The sequence below is a fragment of the Sphaerodactylus townsendi genome, linkage group LG14, assembly GCF_021028975.2.
Source record: "Sphaerodactylus townsendi isolate TG3544 linkage group LG14, MPM_Stown_v2.3, whole genome shotgun sequence".
NCBI classification, from domain to species: domain Eukaryota; kingdom Metazoa; phylum Chordata; class Lepidosauria; order Squamata; family Sphaerodactylidae; genus Sphaerodactylus; species Sphaerodactylus townsendi.
Genome location: NC_059438.1, coordinates 18,679,307 through 18,706,685, shown reverse-complemented (window position 1 = coordinate 18,706,685; position 27,379 = coordinate 18,679,307). Strand labels below are relative to the sequence as shown.

The 27,379-nt window shown below is 41.8% G+C and overlaps 1 protein-coding gene across 2 annotated transcripts in view; it reads right to left on the bottom strand.

Moving 5' to 3' along the window:
• Nucleotides 1-27,379, bottom strand: part of ZNF536 (zinc finger protein 536) — a 365,500-nt gene that overhangs the window by 82,874 nt on the left and 255,247 nt on the right. The window contains exons 5-6 of one of the 2 annotated variants that reach the window (XM_048515612.1): nucleotides 12,508-12,660; nucleotides 1,246-2,820 (exon numbers count right to left, since the gene is read on the bottom strand). In XM_048515612.1, coding sequence (XP_048371569.1) covers nucleotides 1,246-2,820; nucleotides 12,508-12,660 — 1,728 coding nt within the window. The remainder of the gene's footprint in view (nucleotides 1-1,245; nucleotides 2,821-12,507; nucleotides 12,661-27,379) is intronic. The other variant, XM_048515613.1, reaches the window with a different exon arrangement.

Sequence of the window (27,379 nt, the reverse complement as noted above, 5' to 3'; positions counted from 1 at the left end):
TACACAACCAAAACCCACTGCATGTCTGAGCTCTGAGGCTTGTGTGGCAGCAGCTCGCACAAGAAAGAAAGAAAAAGAAAGGGGATCTAAATTAAAACTCAGTAAACAAAAAGGAGCTTAAGACAGTCTGTTGTTCCTTCTGCCCTTGCTGAATTCAGGAAACCCGAAGTGGTGACAATACACTAGAGCTAGCCAAATCATGGTGGCAGCCATTTACATTGTACAATGGACCCTTCAAATAACCTGGTCAACCTCATACAAGTAGGTCACGTCGCATAATCTAGATAAGGGAAGCTTATGACTTGATAGCTTTGAGAATCATTGGTCACTGGGAAAGTGGTTATATGGATCAACTCAAAGACATTGACTTATCTGAAGGCGGGGATAAGTTTAAATTTGAATATCTACAACTAGAGTATTAATTTGGTAATTTGGCATTGCCTAATTTAGGTGAGTTTTTTTATGCTGGATGTGTAATTTTGGAATTCCCTGTAAAAAATCTAACTGTACACTGAAAGAGGTCAGTGTTTTTTTTAAAGCAATTTATAAGATCCTTGAGCCTGTGCCATACACCTTAATTCAACACAAAGGGGGGGGGGGGAGGACAAAGTTTTGGGAAAGATAGAGCTAGATTTAGGAGAGCCTGCACTGTTTTCCCTCAGTTCAAGTGCTGAAAAGTTTGCAAGTTACCACTTTCAGTTTAACAATCAAGTAAACCAAAAATCAAATTGGGAAAAATGAAGCAGTGGATATCCTGATCACATAATCTTAAGCACAAACATCTTATATAACTGCTAATCTAATTTAAAAACTACATGAATGCATTTTTTTTAAAGGCCAGGGCCACACATAAAGGCCACATATGCTTACATGGAACACCATCGTAACAATGGAGATCCATGCACTGTAACAAAGTAATGGGTTGGATCCAGCCAGCTTTTTCACTCAGTCTCACTCAGCCCCCCCTCTTTCCTACAACCCCTGTGTCACATGGCTTTTGACCAGGCAGGTCCCATGATCCCCCAGCACAGAATTGTTGGTGTGACCCATCCTTTCTTTTTCGCCAGGCAAAACTAAAAACTGGTGGGATCCAACCCAGTACGCTTATTTCATCACAATGGTTTTTGAACATTTCGAAAGCCGAATTTACTAACAAACACGATTAGGCATACTTAGTGATTTTTTGTGTGTGTGAGTGTGTGTGTGTTTTCTGAAATGGTCTGAAAGAAGGATGCTAAAACTTACCACACAAGTCAGGTCTCTTGATACAGCCACTACTTCCTGTGCTACTTGCAAGTCCATTAAAGGCTGCTAAGCCATCAGAGCTGTAGGCTCTGAGGACTGACAGCATGTTCACTTGTTTCTCCAGGACCTGTGGGCTTTGACCTTGATCCGGTTTCATTGCACCTTGTACGGCTTCAAGGGGGGAAAGCAGATTCTGACTGTGCCACGGCTTTTCGGATGTTGCTGGCAACGGTGATATTAGTCCTTGTGACGTTTTTGAAGCAACAGAGCCTGGCCTGTTTTCCCCTCTTTCACCACCATCTATGTTTAGGGTGGGCAACTGTTTGTTCATAAGGTCAGGTTCTGTGTCAATGTCATCATCATCTACAGTTTCTTCCTTAGAGGACTCCATATCTTCAGACGAAGCTATGTCTGACAGGTCATCAGTAGGGCTTTTATTTACAGAGTCAGAGAGCAGGACATTTGGGTCATCTCCAGGTTGTGTTTTTAGGTCAGGTTCATTAGTGGTACAAGAGTTTTGTGCTCCAACAACCCCGGAATAAACACCAAATTGCTTGTAGAAGTCTGTTGCAAAATTACAAAAACTGGAATCCATGTGACTGGGCCAAGCAGTACTTTTTTGTTCTCCTGGTGTGTCCTTGGGTCCTTGGTTCAGCCTTTCAGAAACCGAATCCAGTTGGCCAATCAGATTGGAAACTGTTGCATCTTTGTTAGATGGTATGGAAGTGGGCAGCAAGCTGGCTTTATTGGCTGAAGCAATGGCCTCCCTGGGTTGATCTTTGCCATTTCTGGTTGATCCCAAAACACTGTCTTTGCGTTTAGCTTTGCCTAAGTGATTAGCTTGGAGGTGAAGAGCCATTAACTCCATAGAAGATGTTGTGAAGGAACAAAACAAGCAGCCATGCCAAGCAATATTGTCTTGGACTGTAATTGATGACCCCGGAAGACTGGCCGCATCAGGCCTCACAGACAGATCAAGAGGTTCATACTGTGATTTTTCTGTTTTTCTATGTTTACTAGGTACTTTGTCCTCACCGCTTTCTGAAATCAACGGTTTTATGGAAAGGCAATCACTTAGGGCTTTTTCCTTCATTTCTTTCTCTTTCTTCAAGGAGCTGAGGACAAAGCTGTCCATGAAAGCTTGAAGTGACCCTTGAAAATTCACCCCGTTTCCAACCATGCTGTGATAAGTTCTGCCAAGTTCAGAAAATCGTGTTCCTTTGGAAGATATGTCAGAACTCTTGATATTATCAGGAGACACTTCAGAAGACATGCCAATTGGATGGCCTGAATGATCTCTGGAGGAAATTAGTCCTGGGGACCACTGCTGAGACCCCATGCTGCTTCGGAAATCTATACCCGGAAGCCCCTTGAAGGCACCTCTCAGTACTTCGGGCCGAATGAACATCGATCCTTTACTTGATGCTTCCTCCTTGTGTTCTTGACTTTGTGACTGCCCAGAGAGCGGTCCCGCTCCATTCTGCCGTTCCCGGTGGTGCCGTTCCAAGTGGTACTTGAGTGACGCAGATTGAGTACCAGCGTAATCACAATGGGGACACTTGTAAGGTTTTTCACCTGCAGTTATTGAAAGACAAACAGGTGTATTGGGATGAGTAACTGAGAAATAGTAACAGTTGCATTTCTAAAACAGTGATATGCAAGAACAACAACACTCTTAGCCTCTAACTATGTTTCTAATGCTGGTTTCCAGATTAAAAATACTGGATTAAAAAAAAAAACTTTCTAGTAATTCAGAACTGTCACACTCAACACACACTTAGCTATCTTTCTCTTAGCCTAATATGTTAAAACTGCTAGAAGAAGAAGAAGAAGAGTTTGGATTTATATCCCCCCCTTTCTCTCCTGCAGGAGACTCAAAGGGGCTTACAATCTCCTTTCCCTTCCCCCCTCACAACAAATACCTTGTGAGGTGGGTTGGGCTGAGAGAGCTCCGAAAATATTTTGAAATATCCTGTCTTTCATTGGTTTCTTAACATTGTGATTTCCACTGCAGTCTAATAATTCTGGTTTGATACAAATACCATAATGAAATATTGCTTTAGAAAGGTACCTCCCAGTGGATGATAATTTCTATACCAAGCAACTGCTGCTAGCATAATTTGTTCTGTGTTAGTTTATCTGGTTTGAAGAAGATGAAGAAGAGTTTGGATTTATATCCCCCCCTTCTCTCCTATAGGAGACTCAGAGGGGCTTACAATCTCCTCCCCCCCCCACAACAAACACCCTGTGAGGTAGGTGGGGCTGAGAGAGCTCCGAAGAGCTGTGACTAACCCAAGGTCACCCAGCTGGCGTGTGTGGGAGTGCACAGGCTAATCTGAATTCCCCAGATAAGCCTCCACAACTCAAGTGGAAGAGCTGGGAATCAAACCCGGTTCCTCCGGATCAGAGTGCACCTGCTCTGATTGCTATTGAATTCAAAGCAATGGTTATGAAAATGAAGAACTATTCTACTACACCGATCATTGAAAGTGCAAGGAGGGGCCAAGGGGATAATCAGAGGGGTGGGGAGGGAATGGGGTAAAAGGAGAGACAACGCCTGCAACAAACGGACGACTGCGATGTTTTTGTGTGTACAATAGCACTAAAAATTTGTTTAAATTATACACATGGAAACCATTTTTAAACCTAAAAATTTCATGGCACTGTTACGCAAGACTGAAATGAATGATTTAAGTCTTGCTCCGCAGTAAATCATGGATATAATTAGCAAATGGCATTCTGCACAAGTAATTTATCATTATTTGGAGGGCACCATTCCAGAAGGATTCAAAGATCTGCAGGCCTGCTGCATTGTTTCCCAATAAAGAACTATAAATATAGGGTCCATAAAATATTAATAACCATTACGGAGCATTACAATCGTATTGTGTAAGAACGTATACTTAAGATAAAAAAGTAGTCCGTAAAAATTAAAGCGAAAGCGAGTAATAAAAAGGTACAAAATATAGTTAGTTTCTGCGTTTGAAATTAACATTATCTACTGTGTGTGCGTGTGTGTGTTTTTTTGCAGCGGTTTAAATTTGCACTAATGGTATCTCTAATGCTCCGGTAGTAAAATGTATAATTTACCTCTAATAAGCACTTTTCAACAGAGTAAGGATGGGCTTAAACAGTGTTTTAAAACATATAAGATGATCTTCATGAATTAAATATATATTTCAAATTCAGTGCTTAAACTCATATGGCTCTGTCTGATTTAGAAGAACTCTGGGTGGCATAGCACATATGGGAAATATTTACAGAAAATCACACATATACATCCAGAAGGAGAAAGAAAGAAATACGGCTCAAAAAAAAATGTGCATTTAAACGTATTCCGAACACTTGTTAGCAATCAAGGTTTTCCTCACAGTCCCGAATGCCGGAATAGTCATTGAAAGAGACAGGAGTTTGACAGTCCTGCGAGCTTCTTTTAATAGTGCCCTGTCAATAACAGCAATTATTTCTCTCAGCAACCTAAACAACAAAGAACTATTTTCTCTCGTCTGCTTTCTTTCTCTGAAATGATATAAAAGCCAAGGCAAGCAATCTGTGAACTATGCCCTAAAAATATCTTGGTTTGGACATCTCTTACACATACAAACACACACACACACACACACACACACACACACACACACACACACACACACACACACACACACACACAGCCCCCAAACCAGAAACTGTGCTTGTGTGTGAAAGAACATCCTTGTTGAAAGGCTGTACATTTCTAAATTATTTTTAAATTAACATCACATTTCCAAGTTATTGCAAACAAAAGCTATGGGAAGATTTCGGCAGCAGCGGGTGGGAAGTTCAATGTATGAACCTCAAAATGCTTTTGCCACCAGTTGCGCTGTGTGGTGAAGAGAAAGTTCCATTGCGTTTCCCGCTTTTTGCCATATGGCGTATCTGAAAAGAGAACGTGGCTCTCTCCTCTAAGCTGGGAAGAGGAGGGGACAAATCAGGATTTAGCCTGTACTGCTCTCCATGTGGCACACGCACACTAGTTCTGTTTTCAAATGTGGGGACACATGATGGAAAGCAATCAAGCATCAATCAGTGCAATCTTGTGGGGGGGGGGGTAGTTGTGCCACAGCCAGGGGTGGTGCAGCCACGCCACCTCCAAAGAGGCTTGCTGCACCGCAGCCAACAAACTGACATGGATGCTCCCCTGACCCTGTGAAACTGCTGTATGCCAGCATAGACTTAAATGGGGGCGTTCCCAGGCCAAAAGAACAAGAAGACGACTTTGGATTTATATCCCACCTTTCTCTCCTGTAAGGAGACTCAAGGGGGCTTACAAGCTCCTTTCCGTTCCTCTCCCCACAACAGATACATTGTGAGGTAGGTGGGGCTGAGAGATTTCTGAAGAACTGTGCCCCAGGCGTAGTTCCCCCTCGCTACGGCTCTGCTCCTACCTCTTCTAGGCACCTGTCTTTCCTTAATTCTGGGATGTTATTTGTTTGTTTGTTTAGTTTGATTGATAAGGTGCCCTTTCCCCTAAGGGATCAGGGCATCGTACAATAATGATTACATTAAAATATTATAAAGTCCAGTAAACTTCTCAGTTGGCAGTGTAGCAGTGCCCGCAAATCCTATAAAAAACATAAAGTTACCCCAAAGGAAATATATCATACGATGAGGGGGGGGGGGAAGAGAAAAGGAAGGGGAGGGGAGGGGAAAGGGGAGGCCAACAGATGGAAACCAATCAATGTCCTCAACCATAAGCCTAGAATTGAACAAACCTCTGCTTATAAGGTTGAGAAGCAGTTTTCTATAGCACCCATCCCACACTCGGAAGCCAGCAAGTCAAGTTCTCCAACTGGAGTGAAACCACCATGACATTACCTAACTGAGTTCTCAGCACCTTCTGCAGTGCCAGAGGCCTGGGCTTAAGTGCTTCAAATATCCAGTGGCCAAGGGAGCTGTAAGCAGTGGCAGATCTGAACAAAAGTACTGGATTTTCTTCATTTAGTTGAATGCATGAATGAACTCTGCCTACAAGAGGGTTTTTTGCATCATGCTGCTAGGGATGGGAGGGAATAAAAACATGGATGCATTTCCAGAGGACACAAAGAATAGAATCAGTCACCAGTGTATTAGTTAGCCACTCTTCATGGAATCATAGAGTTGGAAGAGATCCCAAGAGCCATCAAGTCCAACCCCCTGCAATGCAGGAACACACAAAGCACTCCTGACAGATGGCCATCAAGCCTCTCTTTAAAAGTCTCCAAAGAAGGAGACTCCACCACACTCCAAGATAGCGCATTCCACTGTCAAACAGCCCTTATTGTCAGGAAGTTTTTCCTGATGTTTAGATGGAATCTCTTTTCCTGCACCTTGAACCCATTACTCCTGGTCCTAGTCTCTAGAGCAGCAGAAAACATGCATGCTCCCTCACCAACATGACATCCCTTCAAATATCTAAACATGGCTATCATGTCACCTCTTAACCTTCTCTTACCAAACTAAATATACCCAGCTCCCTAAGTCTTTCCTCATAGGGCATGGATTCCAGACCTTTTACCATTTTGGTTGCCCTTCTCTGGACCTGTTCCAGCTTGTCAGTATCCTTCTTGAATCCTTCAAATATTTTCAACAGCATGAAACATCATTGGTCCGTAGTGAGGGGGAACTGTGCCCGGGAAATGTGTGTGCCTTGTGCCCCTGCCACGCCCCCATCTGCACTGTCACACCTTGTGCATGCCCAGTGCGAGACACCCACCCCCCACCCCTTGGGCACTACACCACTGGTTGGACTTCGCCTGCCCACATGATGGCATATTAATTGTACAAAACAACAGAATGCACATGAAGCAGCCTTATATTGAATCAGGCCTGTGGCCCATCAAGGGCTGCTCAGACTGGCAGTGGCTCTCCAGGGTCTCAGGCAGAGGTCATTCACATTGCCTACTTTTAACTGGAGATATCCGGAATCAAACCTGGGACCTTCTGCATTCCAAGCAGATGCTCTATCACTGACCCACGGTTCCTCCCAATTAGGAATGACCCAGACAAAATTAAACACATTTAAGTTCCATAGCATCTTTGAATGAATCGTTCATACCACAAAATAAAAAGGATGTTAGCAGGCCCACAAAACCAGCCCCATCATTAACCACCACAGGGTACATCCACATTCCATGAGATAAGGCCCACGGGTTCTGTGTTGAGGACCGCTTTTCTATGTACAAAGTTGGTTAGATGATGGCTAGCAGATATGAAACATCAAATCCATTTGCTACTGGATTGCTATTGTTGTCCTTGTTTAGCACATGTATATAACAAGAAAGTGGCCCCTACATTGAATCAATGGAGTGGCAACCTGCCATCTGTGGAAGTGTGGTCTCTGTGAAGTGGTACCGTACATTATTGTGTTATCTACCTAACAGTAACATCAGTCTTATGCAGCAGGAACCAGAAGTGATCAAAAACTAAAATAATGAAATAAAGAAATAATTGTCTCTCCAAATAAATTTCGATACTGAAGAAGGTTTTTTTTTTAAAAAAAAAAAATTCCTATTTAATAACTGGAGCGGTTATCGATAATCTATTTTACCAATGGCAGAATGAATATATACTTATATACAGATATATTTTAAAAAGAACTGCAGCACAGTTTAATTAGTTCATTATTATGCCTCTTCCTACTCGGTGATTTCTTTTATCATTCTAATCACTCACTTCACACTTTTGAAACCAAATGGAATATCAAAGGTTCTGTGGGATTATTTTTGGATCAAGCACATGTTCCCCACATAGTTCATCTGTTTGTCAGAAATACCAGTTGCATTCTGAATCTCTTTCCTCCTTTGCTATTGTGGCTGAGAAAGAGGCGAATCAAAGACAAAGAGAAGGTAGATGAAGATTCTATACCCTCATCGTCTGGATTTCTTGCATTACCTTCTGCCGCACCATACACCAGACAGCACAGCGTTTTAATTTTTTTATTTTTTTTTCCTGCAAAGCTATATAATTGAATTTAAATCCTATCTCGGATATTTATTTAGTCTTCCCAAACCTCTTTACATAGTTAATACTGGGAGAAATGAATATGGATGCTCCTTAGCTCGGATGCTTCAGTACATTAATATAAACTGTACACCAATTCCCCCAAAGCATATATATGTTGCAAACCTGAAGACTTTTTACACAGCTGCTTATTGCTAAACAGTGTCTTGTCCAGAAGGGGACAATCTGTGTCTCTAATTGCTGTCAGTGAAGCTGAGATTCATTATGTGACTTTCCCATTAAAATGTGAGCATTAATTTGTATAATGAAATATCACCCACTGCAGTGTTCATTAGCCATGCCCTACTGTATACGCCACATTGTTAGCTACCTAGAAACTGTAGTTAATTTCGCTAATGGATATTTCCCTACTTAGTGTTTGGTAGGAAATTTATACTGTAACATTACCTCTTAAACTTTTAAGGAAATTTAAATTCAATCAATTATTTTCAACAAAAGTTTGGGATGTCATTAAGTCGAGAAAAGGCAAGTGGTGCGGAGCAAAGGATGGGGTGATTCGGAGAAATGAAAGAAAGGTCCTTTTACCTCGACTTGGGAAATGGAAGGAAAAAAAGATGTGGAATGCCAAAAAAAATGTCTCTCCTATTGGAGCTCATACTGTTATTTTCCTCAATTATTCATGTAGCCTATCTCCTCTCCAAGTCTTTTCAGTAAATGGCAATAGTCAAACTCATTTCTGGAACGGGGGGAACATGAAGTGAGCTTATTTAATGTGACTACAATTTAGAGAGCATCCCATAGTTCAGCTTGAAAGTTAAGAAGCCCTGTTTTCACAACAGAACACCACTCATGATTGCAACCAGCAGAGGCGTAGCTCCAAGGGGACAGGTGGGTGCACGATGCACCAGATGCATGCCCCTGTGGGGGTGTGGTGAGGGCATTCTGGGGGCGAGGCAGGGGCGTTCCGGGGCAGAGAATGCACCAGTGCACCAGGCACTTTCCCCCTTGCTACACCTCTGGCAACCAGTGATATGGTCTATTCTGCATTTAGAACCTGGCTTTATCTATTGGTGGGTTACGTCTCAAGTGACTTGCAACATACCAGCAGTATGCATGGTGGAAAGGAGTCCAATAATCTCCTTAGAGATAGAGAAAAAGTCACAAAAGGGAAGAAGGGAAACTGGCAAAGCATGAAGATGAGGCATGAACACAGAGCGCTATGGAATGTGATTTTTTTAAATTAAAAATTAATAGTCTGAGATTAAATTTGGCATCCAGCACAAAGCAAGAGCAAACTCTGAGGATCAAATAGCTACTCTGACTGGCAACTAAACCTTTACCAGATATTTAGGTAATCTGGCCAAACTAGCTTAGATGGGATAGGCCTGAATAGATCCTGCAGAAGAACCTGGCAAAAGGTACATATCTAGTATGCATTTTCATTTCACACATCTAATGAAGTGAACTATGATCCGTGGAAGCTTAGGCTGAAATAATTGCTGCTAGTGTTTCAGGTGCCACTTCTGTTTAATTTTGTTGCAATACACTGACAAAGCAACCCTTTGGAACCCAAATCAAAGAATGTTATCATCATCTGGCTGATATCAGCAAGTCCAAAAGAATCAGAATCTTACTCAAGCCTATTCAATATGGCTTGTTGGTGGAAAGTGCCATAAAGTCGTGTAGCATTTTCAAGGCAAGAAACAAACAGAGGTGCCACTGCCTGGCTCTAAGTAGCAGCCTGGGCTTCCTAGGTGGTACTTTTCATCTAGGTCCTAACCAGTGTGGTCCATCTAGGGGAGGGTTCAAAGTGGCTTACTTCCAGGAAACTTTTCTGAATATTACCTGATCAGTTACTAGCTTGTTTTGGCGTGGGGAGTGGGGTCATCAGATCACAACTTCCTTATGGCTATCCCCCCCATAGGATTTTCAAGTCAAAGAGATGTTTGAAGGTGTTTTGCCATTGCCTGCTTCTACATCATGACCCTGGTATTCCTTGGAGGAATACTAGCCAAGGCAGAGGCATAGCTCCAAGGGGAGGGTGGGGGGGGGCGCGATGCACCAGGCGTGCACCCCTGTGGGGGTGTGGTGGGGACATTCCAGGTCATGGTGGGGGCATTGCAAGGTGGGATGGGACAGAGGACACACCGGTACACGGGGCGCTTTCCCCCCTTGCTACGTCTCTGAGCCAAGTTTAGGGTTGAGAATATGTGACTTGCCCAAGGTCACCCAGCAAGTTTCCATGGCATGAATGGGGATTCAAACCTGGTTTTCCCAAGTCCTAGTCTGACACCTTAACTGCTACACCTCACTGGCTTTAGTTACTAGCTAAAGGCATTGAATAAGAAAGAATCAATTCAAGGTATGAAGGTTCAAACAGCCCAGGTATTCACAGGAAAATGTCTGCTGCAAAAATTGCTGGAACTCTTTCTAACAAACAGGTGTTGGGGTACCAAAAACACCAATCTGTTTACTGTAGCATAGAAAGAAAACAAAAAACTTACTGATACACAATCCAGAATTTCAACAAACTGCATGAAATGGTCATCTCGAACAACTAACTAACTAACCCGAAATGCTATTTCGTTAAGAATTGATACCAGATCTATTATTTCCATTGAGCGCATAAGAAGTTAATTTTTATTTCCAGTTACCCTTATAATTGGTGATATTGCATTGTTTATTATACTTGTTTATAATCTCCAGCACACTGCATTCTATTTCAGCATTTTCTGATGATTTTGTGATACTCGGTTCTTTACTTAATGGAAATTGATCTTTATCGATTTTAATATTATTATGCTTTTAAAAATACTTTACAAATATTGTTTGCGTAGACTGTATAATGCCTCTGTAAATTCATTTCCTTATTGTTAATGCCAGAAGATCTTCCCCAGATAATTTTGTAAGTTTTAGAGAACCATTATTACAGAAATTATTACAGAATTTTAATACATTATTTATTAATCTACTGTTTTAACATATTACAGGCATTTTTATAATTTCAATGTTAATGTTGTATTTAAATGTTTTATTGTGTCTAATTGTTGTAACAAGCCCTGAGCCTTTCTGGATAGGGCGGGATAAAAACGAGACAAAATAAATAAATAGATATTTACTAAAATTTATTTTCTGTAACTTGTGAGACATGAATTCTGTATGCACAATCAGTGGTACCTTTCATAGAAAAAAGGTGAACATTTTCAATGCATGTGACCACACAAACTTACTTTAGTGATTTACAATACAATACTATGTAGAGTTACTCCACTATATTCCCACTGGTTTCAATGTGCTTATATTAGAGCAACTTTCCACAAACTTGTTCCTTACCTTTTATCTTGGAAGTATTGTTGGTCACTAAGATGCACTAGGCTACATTCACATCTACAGTCATGTCTAATAGCCTCTGTCCACTAGACAGGACTCTAGCTACCATGGCACCAACTGTAGCTCAGTCTCTTGCAGTACAATCCTTTGCACGTCTCTCTGTGCTATGCGCCATCCATTCGCTTCTGACTTACAGCAACCCTATGAGTTAATGACCTCCAAAAATGTCCCATCATGTGAATTTGTTCCCCATGTATTTTACAAACGGCCCAGTATTTTACAAACTTAACAATCCCCTCTCACAGTCAAGCCTCCATGGAGGCCAGATTGAATATCTTCCCGATCGAATATCTTTCCATCTGCAATGCCTATTGGCGATATTTGAATATTCCTCACGAAAAAAAACTTTGCTGCTGCTAGATTAAAGAATCTGAAACTATTGCACACATCCTATTTCACTGTCTGCTGCATACTCAGCTGTGTTCTCAATTGATCTATCCCCTTCTGCAAGTCCCAGACTGGACAACCGAAGTATTAAATTTCTTTTAGTTGATTATAATCCTGAGGTTACTGAGAAAGTAGTGCAATTTTTAGCCATTGTGTCTTCAAAAAAGAGTTCCCTACGATAATCGTGCTGACAATTAATTAATATTATGGCAATAAAACTGTTTTATCCTTTTTTTGTACGCCAATAAAGGTTTTTGATGATGTCCAACCATAAACAGCTTTGGTCGGGTCTTGCAAATAGAAAGCCCTTTCTTTCTTTCTTTACGCATGAATACTTAGAACTAAGTTCCCCTCTATTCAATGGCGTTTAGTCCCAGGTAACACCGTCCAGGACGACAACCTTGGAATTATCAGCTAAAGTGTTCTATGCAATAGGTGCATCATCTGGGGCACTGCCTCTCCCCTCCCTCTGATGGGATGGACCACAACTCCACAAAAAGGTCTCACCTGTATGTATCCTCAAGTGAACCTTCAAATGGTGGGATGTCCTAAACGTTTTGCCACAGTAGGGACAGTCTTTCATGGCAGACCCCAGGCTTCTGTCTCTCAACAGAGCTGGCTGCTGGAGTCCGGCAGATCTCCCGGCTTCGTCACCGACGTCTGAAACGCAGAGAATGTTCTCACATCACTTTAGCACATGTCAAGGAGTTGTTCTCACTCAAACTGCTAACGCAACACAAAAGCTAAACATGTCAATACTACACCTGTCTGTTTCATTCTTTAAATCTGACAGAATGCTGACAATTCATGTATTTTCTTGTTATTCTCTTAAATTATTTCATCTTCCCCATCCTCGATTTAAGCAGCATATGGTACCTTTATACTGCACTGAATTACACAAGAAAAGAAACAGCTGTGTCAGCAGCTGGTTTGGTTTCTTCTTTTTGCTTCTTTCTTATTAAGTTTTTTTTTTCATCCTAAAAAAAAGTTTTTTCCCTCCTCTCTATTTTCTTTTTCTTTTTTTTTTAACAGAAAAGTATTTCTTGCTTTTTTGAAATCTGGTTCATTGTTAAATCAATATGCAGAGATGTACAGAACAAAACAGAAGTCCCTTTTTAAAGTTTGAGGTGCTCAGTAGAATAGTAATAACCCCATTACCACTGCTGGTATTTCTAATGATAAAAAAGCACAATCCAGATAAAATGAAGCCTTTTTTTTTAGTCCCATTGATTTTAATAGGAGAGATAAACATGGGTTTAAGTTTCTCAGTCTGAAATCAAGGAGTCCTAAACAGCATCTGCAATGGTTAGAGCATCAGATTAGAATTTGGGAATCTGCATTTTGATATGAAGCTCACAGGGGGACCAACTTGGGCCAGTTAGACTGATTTACGCTTGCAGTAAATCCCTCCCCTCCCCTCCCCTTGCATGCCACCCCTCCCTCTCCTCCCCTGCCCTCCACTAGGGTGGGTAGGCCAGGTCCAAATGCCGGGCCCCCTCCCCTCCTCTTGCATGCCACCCCTCCCTCCCCTCCACCACCATTCACTAGGGTGGGTGGGCCAGGGACAGATGCCGGGCCCCCTCCCCACCCTTGCATGCCACCCCTCACTCCCTCCCCTCCCTTGCATGCCACCTGGGGGCCAAGGGACTCTTGGGAACACATGAGAGAAGAATTAGAGGTATGAAGTGAGAGGGGCACTTGAAAACATCACCCCTTCCACACACAAACTTCAATTAGTAGAAATTTTCCATGGGTTAGGGTTAGGGTTAGGGTTGCAGTTAAAATGGGAACAGAACACACAAGCTTTGTAACCCCAAAGGGGCTGTTGAAGGCACACCAATAGTAATACTCAAATAAATCAAAACATAATAAAGGACCAGTATCTGTGATAATTTAAAAACTTATAATCTATGCTACACACTTATATCCAATTACATATTTAGAGGGGAACATCACAACAATGGAATGGTGCCTCTTCCATTCAGTGGAAATACAGAGCAGCAGTTCAAATTTACTTGATTCATTCACATTCAGATCACAAGGAACATCTTACTAAATTATCGTTCTCTGTTGCAGAACAGCACATATAGCATGATTCTTATTGCCACTGTCTTTTGCCCCTTATGTTCTATCCTGGATATGCTGCATATACATATATCACCAGGGCAAAAGTACAGAATTGTAGATACCATGCAATCCAAGAAACTGAATGCTAGACTGGGGTGTTAGAGCTGATACTTATTCCTCTTCTGCAAGCACTGTGGTTCTGATTGTCTTCTGCCTCCTTGGTAAGCAGGTACAAAATCCAGAGAGCAGAACTACTCAATATAATGTGTAGACCAGACACTCCAGACAGCAGGGTGAGTTACCATTGAAGTGCCAATGAAAGACTGTGGCTCAGTGGTAGAGCATCTGGTTTGCATGCAGAAGGTCCCATGATAAATCCCTGGCCACTATAGTTGAGGAGCTCAGGTAACAGGTCATGTGAAAGTTCCCTATCTGAGACCTTGGAGAGTCATTGCCAGATGGAATAGACAGTCCAGACCTAAACAGCTGTGAACTTAAAACTACTTGAATAACTGTTAGTGTTTTTCTTTTTACTTATCTCTCTGGGAGAGTTTCCTTTTACTGCACTCGCACACAGGGCTGGGTTGATCCACAAATAACTAACTTTAACAGTGGCCGTTTCCGCACGGGCATTTAATGGCGGCCTGGAGATGGCAAAAACGCCGTCTCCAGGCCGCCATTCGCACAGGGGGCGCAGCTGCATTGCAGCCGCGCTGCCCTCGCGCCGCCCGACCGCTGCGAAGCCGGCGTTTCCCCAGAGCGCTCGGAAGCGCTCTTGTTGAAGCGCTTGCCTCCGAAACTCGCTGCTTACGAGCGAGAACGGCAGCTGCTTCGAGACGCCTCCCCCACCCGGCACTTACCTTTTCCCCCGGCCTCCGGCGCGTCACCGAGGCCTGGGGACATGCCAGGTCGGCCAGGCGCCACTGCCCGGCTCTTTCCAGGACCGTCCGTGCGGACGGTCCCAGCGTCATTGGGTCGGCGTTGGAAACACCGACCTGGCCGCTTCTGCATTCGTGCAGAAACGGCCAGTGTTTTGCCTAATTCCATCATGATGTTCAGATAATTCTTCTCTTCCAACAGGCAGGAATAGACTGGGAAAGGGCAGGGCCTGGGGAATCTTGGAAAAGTTCTCCATACAAGAGAACTTCTGACAAATTTTTATGTTATATTAGAGGCAAAGGTGTGACCAGAGGGGCATTTAAGAGAAAACAGAGACAGAAAGAATTATTTACCCAGATTTGTATGCAGAAGGATCACAGTGAGCAAAAAAAAGAATGCTCCATGTAGATATTAATTGCTTATGATCTTCCTTTGACTGAGTTGTTGGGGGTGTACTTAGAGTGACGTGAAGTAATAGAACCAAATACGGTAAGTTGCATTGGAAGTTGGGTTGAGTTGAACTGGAACTTATGCCCTGAGCCAGGGTATCAGAAATAGGGGATGGAGAGAAATGCTGATAAGAATTTCAGGAATAGATTTTCTAGATAAGTGGCATGAAAATACATGTCTTTTCTAGTTACGTTTTGCACTTAAAATATCTATTTAAAGGATTTCAGATAGTCACGAACTTTCACAGAATAAGAATAAGTTTGGGTTTCCAAGATAAAAATGAATTATTTAATAAAATAAATATATGGCCAATTAAGATTCGCTGAATGTTCGGAGTTCTGCTTGAACTGATATCCAGTTATAAGAAAGTATAAGTTAGAAAGCAAGTAACAGACATTTTTAATTATTCACAGGGCTTAAGAGTAACATAATACAGAATCTATGTGGTCTTTCGAGCAGTCATGCAGAGGGGGCTTTTTTGGATTTCTGAGTTCCCTTAAGAATCCTAATTGTCATTGTATTTATGTGATATTGTATACAGAATTGAACAGGGAGAAGAAATGATACAGAGCCAATCAAATGTAATATACAGAGAGCAGACAGAATGTGTAAAACACTGGCTGAGCGCTGATGATTTCTGATAATTTTTAGTTTTGATAAACACTGAACCAATTTTTTTTTTGCAGATAAACAGATCACTAAAGCTAACAAGCCACTCAGGATGAATAAGGGAACTAGTTATGTTTTGCTAGATGCCATTCTTAATGACGGCTTGTTAGATATTTCGCTTTTATCTTGCTATCTAGGGTATGTGTGGCCCAATAAAAAAAAGAATAAATTTGTAAGATAAACGGCTCACTTTGCAGATTTAAGAGACTAATTTTCACTTTACTCAACATTGATTTTTTTTCTCTCTCTCTCCCCCCTCTCTCTTTCTCTCTCTTTGGTGAGTCTGTAAGGCTGTGGAGTTTAGCACTAATCCCTCTGAAAAAGCAAACGGAACACAACAATAAGGCGGCACAAACAAGTGGGTGTTCTGAGGAATTTTTGCTTCGATTTAAGCAGACATACAGTATGTAGCTCTAGAGGCTTTACTCTAGTGGGCCTTACCTAGATGGACTTTTGATTCCCACAGAGAGCACATTCATGAAGCTTTAAAGCTGCACGGAGGGTTTTCTTTTGACGCCTCTCTCTCTCCTTCCCCCTTCCCTGTTTAATGTGGCTCTCTGAATGGCTTGAGGTGCCAGCTACCTGAATGAATAGCTCCCCATCCACAACTTCGCAGCTATGATCAATGGAAGCGAAAGGCTGGCCACGGTTGCCCATTTTCTTCCCAGGGGCCTTCTACATAGTCTTACCCTCAAGACTTTCATTCGCAAGAATCACTGTCTTTGCTTATTATGGCAATTTACCTTTAATTCTGGATATGTGTTTTTTTCCACTCAACACAGGGCTCATTAAAGGTTAAAAATGTTAAGGAAAAGTGAGCTACATTTTCATTAAAGAAAAGAGAGAGCAATTGTTTCACTGGGTGGTATTGGATCAGCAACTGACATCTCTCCAATTGAGAAGTTAAACATGTGACCAAATAATTTGCTGAGGTCTGCCTTAGCATCTCTACTGAGCCAGGGAAATATATGAAATCCTTACGTACCTTCTAAAACCCTTCTATTTAATATGTTAGGTCATTATTTCCTTTTCTGAAGATGACTACAAGGGGTCACCGGTGTCCTTCATTCCAATATTTCCCACTACCCTTTTTGTTCCCTCAACTCATAGTCACAGCATATTAACATCCCACAATATGGATTAAAAAAAATACTGACCTCTCTGTTACATAACAAAAATCTTACAGCCCTGATAAAGGTCTCTGCCATTCCCTTTGCTCTCCGACTATTTCTGTAAAACAGTACAGGACAGTACAACTTGAGACCAAACAAATCTAGCATGAATAGTGTCTTAGCAAAAAGTCAGGCAAAAAAAATCTATTAGGGGAGCAATCCTCCACTTTAAAAAAAATCTCCAAAAATTCAGTGAAGCTTATTCCCAGGAAAGCACCCTCAAGCAGCTAAATGGAGCAATCCTAAGCAGGTTTACTGAGGAGTAAGTTCCATTTTATTTGGCAGGGAAAGTGTTCTTAGGACAGCAGCCGAAGCCATAAGAAGGTTCGTACATGGCTAATGAGCTCTATCTGGCTTGGGGTAATCATAAATTCTGTAGGCCCAATCTGGTGGCTATTGCCTTTTCCAAACAAATATTTACTTTGATTAAAAAGCACCTGCTAAGGTAAAAAAATAAACTGACTCCCTCCTACTTTGTGGGGGGGGGCTGCCCCTGATGGCCCCCTTGGTCACTGGTCCACCAATCTGCCCCTCACGAAAATGTAGGGTCACCAACTCCAGGTTGGGAAATACCTGGAGATTTTTGGAGGGTGGGATTTAGGAAAGGGAGGGACCTCAGCAGGGTATAATGCCACACAGTCTCCAAAGAAGCCATTTTCTCCTGGCGAACTGACCTGTGTCACCTGGAGATCAGTTGGAATTCTTGGAGATCTGTAGACACCATTTGGAGGTTGGCAGCTCTATAAAAAGTCAAATATTCCTTTTCTCAGATTTCAATGGAAGTGTAAGAAGAGGAAACACTTGTTCTCTGGTCATTTCTGGTATTGTAAAAAATGGTTCAAGGACACTTTTTCCCTATTATACTTCATAGAATGCGAAAGGTTTAGTGTGGAAAATCTACATCTGGAAACCAGGACTGAATACTATTTTGCTGAAACTTATTTGTAAGAACCTTGAAGATGCAAACTCTGGAAAGACAGGATATGAATTTTGCTCAAAATTAAGAAAGACACCAACTCCATGGGTTAGATATTCAGCTGTTAACTAGAAAAGAACAAACTAGCCTTTTGATAAGAGTAAGCAAATGTGACAAATCAAATTAAACTGTGTGGATGTAAAGGACCACACACACACACAAAGGGGAGATCCAATGTCTGTTCTTGGAAATTAAGAACTATTCATCATCTAAATATCTGCATCTTTGAAGGTCAGAAGTAATACACTTGCTTATAACCAGTCCTTTTGAAGGTCAGAGGTAGTGGACTTGCTTACAGCCAGTATAATACATGACCTCATATTAAATATTCTGAAAGGGTTACTAACATATTGGGTCTCTTAACGACTTGCTGTCTTTGTTATTTTATCAAAGAGTTTAGGGTGCTTTTTTAAAAATGACCATGTATGGTCACGTTCAACTGTTAAGCATTAATATGGATCGGCAAAGAATTTGTTGAAACAAAGAGCTATTTTAGAGCCGATTTGGAAGAAAGCCCCACCAATCAGAAGAAAATGGCTATGTCCTGTTTGTGTTATTACAAATGAAGATTATACCGAAATGCTCTTTTGGGTGAGTGAAAAATACAGACTTTGGATTTTTCTGCTAGTCACGTGAATGACAGAGGCAAACAAAAAAAGGTCCAGCCGGCCTCATTTTCAGCGACGTGTCTTTAGAGTGTGAGTACAGGATGACAGACTAGCTTTGAAAACAAATCAGATTTAAAGGGGTGATAGCGTATAGAAAAAAAACACTCATGTAAGCTAAGAGCAATAATATACCTCAAATAATCATAACCCTAACACCGTCAGTCCCTCAGACTGAGAACAGGCGAAGAGCTATCTCACGCATGCAGAAAAGGAAGTTAGAAATGTTCTAAACAATTTGTCAGCAACTCGGCAAGCAGTGCCTATTGAATGTATTTACTGGTATACTGAGCACTCAAGAAGTTGGTGGCTTTCAGAGTCTATAGTTCATGATTCTTTTGCTATGTCACTCGGTTTCTGCAGATCCTGTCCTAACACAATATTCTTCTTTGAAATATATATCATAAAGAATATATTGTTCAACTTATCTCCCAAAATAAAAACCTCTATAAAAGAAGATCTATCCAATCTTTGATTTTGCTGTGCACACTAAAAACAAAACAATAACAACACATTTTTCAGTCAACAGAACCAGCTTTAAAGTACAGAAATGTAATAAGCAACTCGGATTCACAAGGTTGTTTTACTATAACTTGTGAGATCTAAAGCAAAGTTCACTATGTACCAAATCTGAAGGTGGCATGAATGCCCCTGATACAGATGGGTGCAATTTGGTAGCTTGCCTTTTTCAGTTCCTTTATTGCTACATCTCCTCCTGAATTTTGGCCTCAGAAGAGTTTCCCAAGTTAATTCCAGAACTGGAGCATTTGTTGTTTGCCATACATTTCAGTTCTTGTACTTTTCCTCTTCTCCCCTCTCCACTGTACCTCTCCACTTCTGTGCATTTGTAAATCAACGTACAAGAACATAATTATTTTTAATCCATTGTTTTAAATTCCAGGAATACATACATGGTCCTCTTGTTTTATTCTCACAATAACATTGTAAATTAGATTAGGCTGAGAGAAAGAAGCCCATAGTCACCTACAGTGCAATTCTAAGCACAGTCATACAAGAAGAGGAGGAGGAGGAGTTTGGATGTTTACCCCACCTTTCTCTCCTGTAAGGAGACTCAAGGTGGCTTACAAGCTCCTTTCCCTTCCTCTCCCCACAACAGACGCCTTGTGAGGTAGGTGGGGCTGAGAGAGCTCCAAAGAACTGTGACTAGCCCAAGGTCACCCAGCAGGAATGTAAGAGTACAGAAACACTTCTGGTTCACCAGATAAGCCTCTGCCACTGGTTGTCCAGAGTAGAATCCACCTGTTCTTAACCTCTACACCCCACTGCACTAGCATTGTCCAGACAGCAGGCTCCTACCTCTCTGACACAGTACATTCACATCTTTGGGTCTTCACATCCCATGCCTTCAATTGGCCATGCTGGCAGGGGTTGATGGGATTTGTAGTCCATGAACATCTGGAGAGCCGGAGGTTGCAGACCCCTGGGCTAGTATGATGCCTCTGACTACCACAGAACTTTGAACCATTGGGTGGTATCACCCTGAAGCTGCTTTACACAGACTCAGACCATTGGTCCATCAAAGTCTCTCCAGGGTTTCAGGCAAAGGTCATTTGCACCACCTATTACCTGATCCTTTAACTGGAGATGCCGGGGGTTGAACTTGGGATTTTCTGCATGCCAAGCAGATGTCCTACAGTTGCGCTACAAAGAATTTGCACTAAATATTGGCTCATCTGTAACGCCCCAATTACAACATCCAGGAAAAGTGTGCTATGATCACATATTTGTTAATGGTGAAACTCTACAATATGCACCAGCGTGCTTTCAGTGACAAAATTAATAATGGAACCAATGATGGAATGCAATTTCAAATGCACACTCAGTGTTATCCAGAAGGACAACTTGTGCGACTGGTTTGAGGAACGCTGTACTGTTTGCTGTCCAGCTTGAAACTTTACTGGTAACAATTATGTTATGTGACGTTCTATGAGAATATTCATCTGACATAACCACAAGCCTTTGAAGTCTGTATTCGAGGTCGGATTTTATCCGGAGGACCGACAAGCTGTGTGGCTCTGTGGTTTTTTGTTGTTATCATTCCAGTGTATGTTGCTGGATAACACGGAGTGTGCATTTGAAATTGCATTCCGTTCTTAATTTTGTCACTGAAAGCACGCTGGTGCATATTGTTGAGTTTCGTATTTATGAATATATGATCATAACACACTTTTCCTGGATGTTGTGACTGACGCATTACAGGTGAGCCTGTATTTAATGCAAATTCTTTGACTTGCTGCTGGCGCACTAACCCCCAAATTCTTTTACTATGGTGGATCTGCCACAGCTGCTTCTTTACTGAGGGTACCTGGGCTTCTGGCTCACTCACCTGCATGTTGTATAGGACATCATCATGGCTTGGGAAGAAATGGACAGGCCCAACCAGGTTTGGAGGTGGTAGTTGAAGTATTTTCAAGGGAAAAGGTTTTGGTCTCTGCAGTATTCTCTAACTAGGGGGCATTAAGCGTGAATATTTAGCATATTATATTAACCGACAACCGCCACACCCTATGAATGATGGATAACGAAGCTTTTTCTTCATTATCCATTAAGAACATAAGAACATAAGAACAAGCCAGCTGGATCAGACCAGAGTCCATCTAGTCCAGCTCTCTGCTACTCGCAGTGGCCCACCAGGTGCCTTTGGGAGCTCACGTGCAGGATGTGAAAGCAATGGCCTTCTGCGACTGTTGCTCCTGAGCACCTGGACTGTTAAGAACATAAGAACATAAAACATGCTTTCACATCCTGCATGTGAGCTCCCAAAGGCACCTTGTGGGCCACTGCGAGTAGCAGAGAGCCGGACTAGATGGACTCTGGTTTTGTTCTTATGTTCTGCACATTTGTTTCACTCCAGAAACAAGACCACACAATTCAAAACTCCAATGTAACGTGTTGGATTTTGATGAGGAGAATTTAGAAAGTATAACTTTTATTATACTTCCCAGTGAAACCTTCTCATGATGGACAAGCCACCTTCTCCCCTTGTCCCCAAATTACATAGACATTATGCTTTAGCAATACCAAAAGCTGCTGGGACTTCTAACTTGGTCCTATCAATGACCACACAACTTATAGGATCAGAAACGATGAAACAAATGGACAACTGAGACTCTAAATATAAATTTCTGGGAAGATTCGTCAGGCTGAACATGAGACTGAAAACACAAATGGATCTTCATTGCCCCAAAGGTTTCATCACACAAACAGCTACAAATATCTTGCTGAAAGCTGCATAAGCATTTGGTTCCTTCTGCTGTACTGTAAAACTGTGGGTCCTGTTCAGAGGTGGGATCCAACCAGTTCTCACCGCTTCTCTAGAAGTGGTTACTAATTTTTTCTGAGTGCTGAGAAGGGGTTACTAAAGCAACCTCCCTGCCCAATAGGGACTGGAGGTGCGTGTGTGCGCCGGCGCCACTGTTTGAATCCCACCACCATCGGAACCTGTTATTAAAATTTTTGGATCCCACCACTGGTCCTGTTGCACGGTGTTAACTAGCTCCGCCCAATGCAACCTAGTTCAACCCAAAATTGATGAAAAGCAGTGTAGGGAATGCAAAGCATCTCTCTACTTATCTATTTGTTTCGATACTGCTTAGATCAGCTACAAGGCATTCATATCCACAGAAATAATTTTAGGGGGAAACAAGACCACTCAGAGACAACTCTAGACCTCTTGCTTACTGGTTGGAAGTATGTGACAGAAGTCATTTTTTAAACAATCTGTAAGTTTTGCACTGGGGAGCCAGTACCGCCCTGAGTTTTCCATTGCTCTGAGAAGCCAGTAACTTCCATTGCATTCCCCATATTTAATCTATTTTTTTAACTGTATTTACTTTATTTTTATCCCGCCTTTCTCCCCAGTGGGAACCCAAAGCAATTTACATCAGGAAGCAGCAGTGGCATAGTGGTTTAGATCAGGTGTACTCTAATCTGGAGGAACTGGGTTTGATTCCCTGCTCTGCCGCTTGAGCTGTGGAAGCTTATCTGGGGAATTCAGATTAGCCTGTGCACTCCCACACACGCCAGCTGGGTGACCTTGGGCTAGTCACAGTTCTTCTTAGCTCTCTCAGCCCTCACCTACCTCACAGGGTATTTGTTGTGAGCGGGGAAGGGAAAGGAGTTTGTAAGCCCCTTTGAGTCTCCTTGCAAGAGGGAAAGGGGGAATATAAATCCAACTCTTCTTCTTCTTCCCAATGGACACTAGCCTGCGTCTTTCCCTTTAACCAGCTGAGTGATCGGAGCTTTTAATATAGCTGTTCCAATTATTGTAAAAGTCATCTAGTACCTTATAACCACAAATATTGACAGTTTATTGCACAACACATTCATGACATTTGAAGGTCACATCATACATAATACATATTCTTTTATAAAAGTGTCTGGAACAAAGAGATACATGATCAGCAATTACCTCTTACTAGTTTTCTGTAGCAGTTTGGTTTCATTTAAAAGAAATGTATGTGTTGGACCGAATGCCTGAAGTCTCCTTAATTAATACAGCACAGAAAAAAGCATTAGGAATAACTTTTAATCGGTCATATTTTGTCTGTCAGTCTACCAAACTCAACCAAGAAAAAAATTATATGGATTCTGCCCAAAGTCTCTAACTACTTGTTGACGGGACGGCACCCCACGTGGGGGAAAAGATCCCCAACTAAGACTTAATTGATTTCTTTATAGACACAATCAAAGCCAAAGCTTAGCAGGGAGCCAGAAAGCTTGCCCTCAAAGTCCTATCTCCATATGGTTGTGATAACTGTCTAGGGAGGAAGGGGGCAGGCGACCACATGCTCAGGAGAAATATTCTTTTCCCCCTCAAACTGCAAAGCCTGCGTCGTTCTTCATATCTACAGGGTTAATGTAAACTTTGGGTCAGATCCAACCAGCTTCTTTTGTTGATAAAAAAAGGACAGCAGGGTCTCCTTTGACTCCTATGCTGGGCATCATCAGACCTTCATGAAAAGAAGCTGTGTAGATTGACGGCTACTGTTAAGGAAGGGAATTGGCAACATGGAGTGAAAAAGCTGGCTGGATCCAACCCATCACTATTATGGATGACGAAGGTGGGCTTCTTAAAACCATCACATTAATCATAGTTACCAGAATACTTTATAGAATCCTTCATGCAGGGGCTTCAATATTTCGAATTGGCTTTCATTGGCCAAACTAGTATCTTTTTTAAAAAAAAAATCCACCAATTGACATAAGTAAAATTCTGGTTCAACTTATTCATTGAAACTTCCCCCTTTTCCATCTGGGAATGCTTTTAAGAACCCCTAGCGTGCTAATCAAAACAAACCTATTACTATGCATCGCAGGGAAGAAAGAGTAAGTCGGAGAAAGGGTAGAATCTTGCTTGGAATCTTGGTGAGATGGACACAGCATCTCCCTTGACATTTCAGCTCCGTAAGAAAATCCAAAAACAATTTGTCGGAATCCCAAATGGATTTCCTAGCTTTCTTTATGAAATCTTGTTACCGCTAAAAAAGAATAAAGGATAAATGCGGTTTTTTTTAAAATGGGAGCTTTCTACTAATCTTATTATTCAAGATACTGCATCTGATAGAGGAATATGACTGTAATTAATTCTGACTCAATTTAGCTTTCTTGGAAAGTGTGACTGAACAGCTATCACCTTTCCGTGGATGTCCATTTATAATCATCGAAAAGTGAAGTTGGTTGCTACTGAAACAGCTCTTTGGAATTTAAGTCTGGCTGTCAATAAACTCGTGCAAGTCTTCTGACAAGCAGCAAGCCTCCTCAAACCTTCCAATTAACCCCCTATTCGCATTTATGCCGAAAGAAGGAAAGGTTGCAACGCTGTGTGCCTTACCCCCAAAGTCCTTCTGCAAAGAAGTGTCACATATTCACGCAAGGCGCCTTGTTGTCTTGGCAGTTGCCCTTCTCTGAATTCTAGACCCGCTTGGGGAGGCTTTGATCAACAGGTCGAATGTGAAGCAGCCACTCAATTATTGCCTAGATAGAACTTGCTCTTCCCATCCTGCATCCAGATGGTTGATTTCATTTGGAGAAAATTCCAGCGAGAGAAGCTCTCGTGGTGCAGAAGCTGTCCAAATGGATCGCCTTTTTTGCACTCCAAAGTGTTATTCGAAAGCAGGTGTTTGGGAACCAGATGGCCTTAAAGCCCATACCACTAGGGTTATAGCAGCTTCGGCAGCTTATCCGTGGCATATTCACATTCTGTGATTTGCAGAGTGTCACATGGAGCCTGAGAAGCACTTTTTTTAAAAAACAAACCAGCATTGCTCTCTTGATGCCAAAGCTAGATCAGACCCAATTTGGAAGAGTTGCCTTACAGAAGTCCCTCTTTAATTAAGTCCTTGTTGTCTACTCCTGGGACAGATTCCTACTCCTGATTAATCTCCAAAAGTGGGGAAGCAAATTCACGAGGGAGCAAATGAGGTCATTCACTCATCAACCATAATTTTCGTACACAAGAATTCGGTGAGCCAGTGAACAGCTCTGACCTATTCCCACTTCACCCTACATCTGAGCAATTTTAATGATGGAGTGGCAAAGGCAGAGGCGTGAAAGCCTCATGAGCCCACTTTTAATTTTTCAAAAAGGGGAATCTGTACACCTCCCACCTTTGTAAAGAAATGGATGAAGGTATAGCCCAGGTATCTCACTGCAAGGATGATGGCCTTCCTTCAGGTATGGTCCTAAAAGAATTAAAAGATATCTGCACATCATTGCTACACTGTCTATTTGTACTTTTATGGAATATTCAAAGTCATATTGGACTTTTAATACTAAATGTAAGGGGAAGAATGGGTCTGGGCTATGAGGCTACAGATGATGTGACCTCCAGGGATGGATTCTTATGAGAAGGAAATGTAGTCAGAAAGTCCCAGTTAGACTGAAAATGAACACTGAAAAACAATTTTAAAAATCCTAGTTATGTATTTCAGCTGATTGCTTGTATGTGAGCCTGTGAAGATATTGCTGCCTCAGTTCTTATACCAACTACTAAGACATCTGAAGAAGGTTTTTTCAAAGTGGGAAGCAAGTTTGGCCACTACTGATGTTTGTCCAAATATTCCATACATCACATTCAGTTGTATTTATTCATGTTGATCGATACACCTGATGAATTGATGTTAGTAACACAGGCTATGACAATATGCTATTACTGGCCATCCTTCAAGTGAAGAAGCCAAAACAAGCAAGCATGCACACACACAAAACCAAATCCCAGCACTGCATTAAAAGGTTTGGTGTGGAAGGCAGTAAAGTCACTAATTAAGTGAGAAAACACTAGTAACGTTGGAACCTCAGTGTGAGAAATAACTAGTAAACAATCTTGAAGCATCCATTGACCAAATTAATTCCCTGTTAGCATGCTAACAGTGAGGGGATTTCCTGAAAACTATCAGGTTAGACCAGGTCTTGCAACTACCCCTGACCACCTGTATTTTCCCCCACCCTCACCACCCCACACAAGATTTGTTATAGAGCATTTGGAGTATCTGCAAGAAGCCCCCACACTAACAGAATACTGGGGAATAGTGCATGAGCAACAAAAGTCAATATGGTGGAACGTATATTCCCTCTTTCACTACCACTCTGGCCCCTTCCGCACATGCAGAATAATACACTTTCAATCCACTTTCAATCCAGTTTGCAGCTGAATTTTACTGTGCGGAACAGCAAAATCCACTTGCAAACAATTGTGAAAGTAGACTGAAAGTGCATTATTCTGCATGTACGTTAATGAGAGTGGTAACAAAATCTGCCTGGGTGAGGTCATTTAAGAGACAGGTAAAAGAACTAGATTAAAAATATGAATCTTGAAAGAGTCTAGACCACCTCTACTGCCAGTAAGTGACGTGAATGAGACTTACATTGGACCCAACTTTAATTCCTGCACTCAAAACGTCTTTCACTTCCTTTTCCTCTGGTATCACTTGGCTTTCTTGCAGGTTACTTAATCCCATTCCCAGATATTTGTGTAATTCTCCATGATAATAAACTTTATTTTTTGGTTTTCCCTCCATTTAGATCTCTCTGTCACTTAACCGGACTTAGCTGCTTACTCACAAAGCTCTTACTAATGTCTTGTGAGTTTTGAGAGTTTCGCTCAACCAGGTGTTAGAATCTGCCTCTAGACTACAACTGGTAGCAATTTGGAAAGATCACTGCTTAGAGGCAACCAAGAAAAGGAGTGTTGGCAGTTGTCATCATTCCAAATAGGTTCAACACTATGAAGAACAGTATAATTTTATCTAAAAAGTTAAGTAGTTCTGAGGAGGGCTGGTGCATCACAGGTCTTGTAACTGGGTGGTTTTCAGGGTCATCTTAAGCAGAGTTACCTTTCTAGGTCCACTGCAGTCAACAAGTATGATGGGTTATGATGGGGTAGCTTGTCTACTAGCCCTTTTGGTTGTTTCAGCTGTATGATTCCTAAAATATCCTATTACAGAATCCAAACTATAAGTGCCATATCCCTCCCCCAACCA